This window comes from Zea mays, chromosome 7 (assembly GCF_902167145.1).
Source record: "Zea mays cultivar B73 chromosome 7, Zm-B73-REFERENCE-NAM-5.0, whole genome shotgun sequence".
In the NCBI taxonomy this organism is placed as follows: Eukaryota; Viridiplantae; Streptophyta; class Magnoliopsida; order Poales; family Poaceae; genus Zea; species Zea mays.
The window spans coordinates 108,264,529-108,271,336 of record NC_050102.1 but is presented as its reverse complement, the minus strand read 5'-3'; the positions used below and the strand labels follow the sequence as shown (position 1 = coordinate 108,271,336).

At 42.3% G+C, this 6,808-nt stretch overlaps 1 protein-coding gene across 1 annotated transcript; it reads left to right on the top strand.

The window, feature by feature from the left end:
• Positions 1-4,779: 4,779 nt before the first annotated feature.
• Positions 4,780-6,284, top strand: LOC103632688 (uncharacterized). Its single transcript, XM_008654432.3, has 2 exons — positions 4,780-5,581; positions 5,648-6,284. Exons 1-2 carry the CDS (start codon positions 5,417-5,419, stop codon positions 6,116-6,118), a joined length of 636 nt encoding a protein of 211 aa, XP_008652654.1. The 5' UTR covers positions 4,780-5,416; the 3' UTR covers positions 6,119-6,284.
• Positions 6,285-6,808: the final 524 nt, after the last annotated feature.

Genomic DNA, 6,808 nt, shown 5'->3' with positions numbered 1-6,808 from the left:
TATAATTGTGGTGCTTTTGTGTTTATGTGATGGATCTATGACTGTGGTATACTGATTAACTGTGTATGTCTTTATGATTTGTGTATAAAAATCTGTGATTTATGGTGCTTAATTAAATGTATATTATTATTAATAAAAACTGTAAAAAGGGTGACTTTCTGTTGGTTGCTAAATGTATAGTATGGCAACTTACGGTTGGTTGCTAAATCTATAGTACAGCAACCCACGATTGGTCGCTAAATATACAATATTAGCAACGGACGGTCAGTCGCTAAAAAGATGTCGGTCGCTAAAGCCTTTAGCGACGGCACTTACAGCGACCATCCTTATGGGTCGCTAAAGGTTTTTAGCGACCAACCGTAGGTCGCTGAAGGCCGTTTTAGCAACCAACCGTAGGTCGCTGTAAGTGAACCGTCGTGTAGTGATTAAGTACGATGGAAATGGGGTGCGATCATTCATTCAGAAAATGACCTCCACCGTGTCTAAGCTAAACAAGTACCTTAAGCAAGATCTGCCTGAGGAGTTTGTAGTCCATGTGATCATGAAGTCTACCAAAGGAGTATGAGATGTTCCATGTGCACTACAACACATTTGTTAGTGACAAATGGAATGTGAATTTGTTGATGGCACGATGTGTCCAGGAGGAAGAAAGACTAAAGAGTTAGAAAGGTGATTCAGTCAATTTGAACAAACAAATCATCAAGAAACAATAGAAGAATTCTAAAAAGCCCTTCAAGAAGCAAGGCAGCCATATGACAAAGCGTCAACATGCACCAACAAAGCCAAGCAGTTTGAAAACTTCCTAGTACCTCCCGACACTTGCATGTACTGCAAGAAGACGAAGCACTACTAGAGAAAGTGTCCAGACTTCCTACAAAACTTGCTTGAGAACGGTAAGGATCAAGTTACCTTTGTAGATGGGTCATTGTATATAGATTATCCTAGTTATTCATGATGGATTGACTTAGGTGCAATTGTTCATGTTGCAAACACACTATAGGGATTTGGTACAAGCCAAAGGCTCCCAAAGGGCCAAAGGACAATTAAAGTGGTGAATAGAAGAGATGCAATGATCGAGGCCACCAGATATCTAGTTCTTACATTAGATGATGGTTTTGTTTTATTCTTACGAGATTTACTCTTTGTTCCTTCCTTAAGAAGGAATTTGATTTATGTGTCTAAGTTAGATGATGAGAACATTCATTGTCACTTCGACGACAAACAATGTATTATTCATGTTGATACTTAATAATGTGGGTCGCACCATCTAATGGGACATGCTTTATTTGCTTTCTCGCTGTGATATTACTAGTATGATTGATTCTTCAAAAACTGTATCGGTTGATAATGGCTGGAAAATAAAGAAAATTGGTGGAGAAACCTTGCCGAGATTATGGCATTGTCGTTTAGGCCATATTTCGAGGGGGAGAATAAAATGTCTTATTAAATAAGAAATTCTACATCTATTAGATTCTATAGATTTATAACATTATAGAGACTACATAAAGGGAAAGATTGCAAAGGAGATTAAAAAATTGACAAGTATTGTATGAGAGTATTAGAGATAATACACAAAGACATCTATGGTCCTTTCCTAGTAAGGACAGTTGATGGCTATGATTCGTTCAGAACATTCATACATGACTGCTCCCACTATAGTTACATTTACCCTTTTAAAGAAATATCAGAAGCCTTAAAGAAGTTTAAACAATTTAAGGAGGAAGTTGAGTATCAGTATGGCATCAAAATATAGATAGTGAGATCTAACCATGGGGGAGTACTACAGACGTCATACATAGCATGGATAAGTACCAGAGCTTTTTGCAAGGTTCCTACAAAAAATGGGATAGTTGCCTAATACTCAACACTAGGAAACCCGGATAGAATGGGGTAGCACAAAGAATTAATAGAAAACTAATGGACATGGTAAAGAGTATGTTGAGTTAATCTAGTTTACCATTGGGTCTATGGATGGAGGCTTTAAATACCGCCATACATATAATCAATAGAGTTCCTAGTAAACCTCTACCTAAGATCCCATATGAGTTGTGGATCGATAAAAAAACCCACACTAAACTATTTACACATATGGGGCTATTCATCAAAAGTGAGAATATTCAATGTTGAACAGAGAAAATTAGATGAAAGAACCATTAGTTGTCATTTTATTGGTTACCATAAGAAATCGAAAGGTTTTAGATTCTACTGTCCGAATAGTCAAACTAAGTTTGTAGAAATTAGACATGTTATATTTCTAGAAGATGAGATGATCAAGGGGGGTATAGTACATTGAGAAATTGACCTTTAGGAAAAGAGGGTGTTTGCACCAATTATGGTGGTTGAAGAAAAATATTTCTTGTTACCTGCTAAGGTTCCACCATTAGTTGTTCATACTAAGAGTGAAACACCTGTTGCGAATGTTGCATCACCAAGTACAACAGTTAGTGAGCAAGCTGCCTCATCCCCTGTGCTATTTGAGCTTCATAAGCTAGTAACACAAGAGGACTCGGAACCGAGTAATGTTGTAGTGCTTGATGAGCCACTGTCACAGGAACCCCTGGACACTGAAATTGAAGTAAACCTGAGAACGTCTCAGAGGTCCAAAAGGTCTGTGATCCCTAAAGACTATGAAGTATATGAGTTCGAAGAAATAGAAAATAATGAGGTATATGTTAGTGAGGATATTGATACAAAAGAAGATCCCACTGCATACAAAGAAGATATGAGAAGCCATAATTCATCCAAATGGTATTATGCCATGAAAGATGAATCAGAATCGATGAAATTGAATGAAGTTTGGGACTTGGAGACTATTCCCAATGGAGCCAAAACAGTAGGCTTTTAAGTGGGTCTACAAAACCAAGCGTGACTCTAGAGGGAACAAAGAAAGATATAAAGATAAACTTGTGGCCAAGGGGTTTACACATAGAGAAGGCATTTATTACAATGAAACTTCTCACTTGTCTCAACAAAGATTTGTTTAGGATCATCATGGCACTTGTATCTCATTATTATTTAGAGCTCCATCAAATGGATGTGAATATATCCTTTCTGAATGGTGAGTTAGTAGAAAATTTATTTATGGCACAACCAAAGGGTTTTTTCGTACAAGGAAAATAACATATGGGACATCACTTAAGAAAGTCCATTTATGGATTAAAGCAAGCTTCCAGATAGTGGTATCTTAAGTTTGATGAGATTATTAATATGGTTTTGAGGAAAATAAGGAGGATAACTACATTTATGCAAAGTCTAAGAATGTGAAGTATATCTTCCTTGTCTTGTATGTCTATGACATACTATTAGCTAGTGGTGATAAGAACATGCTAACTAAAACAAAGATGTTTGTATCCTTGAACTTTGATATGAAAGACATGGGAGAAGCCTCCTATGTTGTTGGAATAGAAATACATAGAGATAGAAAGAAAATAGTTTTAGGACTCTCGTAGAATACATACATAGAAACACATACTAAAGAGGTATGATATGCACCATTGTAAGGCCTTTCCTGCACCAATATTCAAGGGTGAAAACTTCGAGAATCATCAGTGTACCTAGAATTAGTATGAGAAAATTAGATGAAGTACCATATGCTTCAACTATCAAAAGTATTATGTATGGTCAAATTTGTACTCGCCCTGACTTAGTATTTACTATCAGAGTGCTTGGTAGATATCAGATAAATCCAGGAATAGAGCACTAGAAAGCAATTAAGAAGGCTCTAAGGTACCTACAAGGTACGAAAGGCCTCATGCTCATATATAGAAGACCTAGTTCCCTAGAAATAGTTGGCTATTCAGACGCTAACTTGGTAGGTTATAAAGGTACACTGAAGTCAAATTCAGGGTATGAAAGGAAAATGGTCAAATAAGTCATTACCATATTGTTTTGGTGATTAATGTCCAACACAACACATTGGACTAACCATTGACTTAGTCTATGAGCACATGTTTAACTCAAAGCAAATTGGGAGAAGTAAAGTTCAATTCAGCTCAACAAAGGCCTAGAAGTGCAACATTTTGTAAAAGGGTAAAACTATGAGGTTTGAACCTTTGAATATGTTGCATTTACCTATTTGAATGTTTCTACCACTTTGGTTTGCTCACTAACTTTGTTTCCAGCAAAAAGTGCATCTTGGCCTGCGTTTGAGTTGAAACAGAAAAACTACAAGGGAGATGAGATAAAGGTACATACCTATGACTTAGGCAAGTCAAAAATACTCTAAATATGTTTGTCTAAGTCATATAATAGCTCCCAAGAAAAGCCTAGTCGATTTGGACAAGTTTGGTCCAAAAAGGACTTCAATTCAGGGTTCTGTGGCACACCGGACCGGGTACTTGTGCCACCAGACCTGTTTACCAAAGACGTCTATAGGAGGACTTCGGCGGCTTGGTGCACTGGACCAGTCTGGTGGTGCATCGAACCGCCTTTTTATGAATTGCTCAGCTTCAGAAACTTTATTAAAAAATTCATCGGACCGTCTATAGTAAGGGTCTAGGGGTGCACCAGAGCTCGGCTTCAACGGATCTTTGGCACACAACGACAACTTCAATGGGTGGTGGACACGTGGTGGTCCGGTGCCGACTCAATTTGGAAGCCACTAGTTAAGATCCCGAAGGACTTGTCCCTTTTCCCGATCCGGTGGTGCAGCGGATCGGTTCGGTGCGCCACCCGAGAGTAGATTTTTTGCAGTTTTTGGAGGAAGGTTCAACGGCTTTGTGGCACCTTGGGCAATAAATAGGCCCCCAACGACCTGCACTAAACACCAAGCATACCAAGAGAAAGTACTTCACTCATACACCAAAGTGGTTCGAGCGCCCGTTTTAATGAGATATCGCTGTACTGCTTATGTGCTTTCGTATTGCGGCTTTGTGGTGTTATTTTTTTGCTCTTGTGTGTGTTCTTCTTCTCCCTATTGCTGTTCTACAATTGTAACTCTCATCAAACTCTCGTCCAAGTTGTGGAGATCCTTGCAAAGGAAAAAGTATAAGGAAGACTCTGGGCTCAAGTTGACCATTAGATCACTTGGGAGGGGTTGAATGCAACCCTCGTCCATTAGGACACCATAACGTGGAGTAGATGAGTAGGCAAGCATTTAAGGCTTGACCAAACCACGAGATTAATCGTCTTTTCTTGTGTGTTTGTGTCTTTGTGGTTTATTCTTCCTTCCTCTCTCTAAGTTCTTGATATCACTTGCAATATTGCTCTTAGTTAATTTCTCATCTAAAAGAGAAAGCAAGTGAAACAACTTCTCTTCCTTCTCGCATTTACTTGATATTTAATTTGCTGTAACATCTAAATTAAGTTGGTGTTGGACGCGGTTTCCTAGCAATGCAAGCAGTGCCTTTTCGGTGAGAGGCTGATCCACACCTTCGTGAATCGTTGTCTCCAACTACTCGCGGCCCGCCAGAGGACCATGTGGGAGTACACCGGGGATAACGACTCCAACCGCCATTCGGCCAAAAACCTGATGAGGGAGGAGCTTACATCACACGTCCTTGCTATCACGGTGGGGGTTAGGTCGGATTTCCTGGACGAGAGTGGCCCACTACCGTTCAACCAAGCGCGGTTGAAAGACCTGGTAAGTTCTCTTTAACCTTCATTCTCTCCTCTTTTCTTCGGATCTCACCAATGAGTGCCCTTTTAGGGGCTTTGCAGCATCAAGGTTTCCCGTCCCCCTCTTCTGGAAGATGTCGCTATTAAGTCGGAGAAGAAATGGAAGAGGGAGGTGGAGCAATCTACCATGGCGGTGTGCAAGAAACGCCACCTCGAGATGAAGCGGACACGTCTTACGCGAGCTGGGCTAGGGTGGAGCATCACCTCGTCCACGGACATGGAGGACATGACCTCTACTGAGGTCAAAGCCAGCTCTAATGCCCAGCCCGAGAGAGTGTGGGACGCTGTGGAGGTCGTCCTGCCTGTTGCACGTGGGGAGCATCCTAGGGAAAGGCTGGGGACCGCCAGCTCTTCCTCCTCCCCTGTCGCGATAACCGAGCGCGGAATCGCTGGCGAGGCAGGCGCACTGCCTTCGATGGTCACAATAATGGTGGAGTGCCATGAGGAGGCCAGGACGGTGATTGTGCCTACTCCTACCGCATCACTAGTGGCGACGTCCTAGGCGCGAAGGGCAATGGTCGCCTGGACGCGCTCTTCCTGGTACATAATGTATCCATGTTTGTGCCTACTCCTACCGTACATTATCGTCATTCTCTCCTTTGTAATGCCGCCCTCCGTGTTCTTAACTCTGTTTAATCCCATCCAGCACATATGTGTCGGGTAAGTCAGTGAAGAGCATGGTCCTTGTGGCGAAGGGGCGCGTCGTCTTCTCAGCTTCCTTTGGTGGTTGCTAGCGTTGTCCCTCTGGCCCCTTCTATCCTCGTGGGAATGGAGAAGCACGTTCGTCCTTGATATGGGGGTGAGCCCTACTGCTGTTGACATTGTTGCCATCGAGGCCTCCATGGTGGACACGATGGTCGTCGTTCCCCCGTGCCCATCTCCGGCTCATACCGCAGCTGAGGCCACCGCCGGCGGGCTCCTAGCAATGGATTCGACTGCGGTTGTCCTTCTGCCACCGCCACCCGCCACTGCTCCTTCATCCTCCGGGGGCGTGTTGCCTGAGCCCAGGGATGGCTGCGGGGGCCTTCCGCCTTTCATCCTCAAAGGTGTCAAGGGGGAGGAGATGGAAGCAAAGGAGTGACACCTTGTTGAGCACTCCGAGTCCTCGACTCTGTCCACTTCACGACTAAATCGATGTTGAGTCTATTGAGTTCGTGGGACCATTTCACGATGTGTCCGGACGCATCACGAT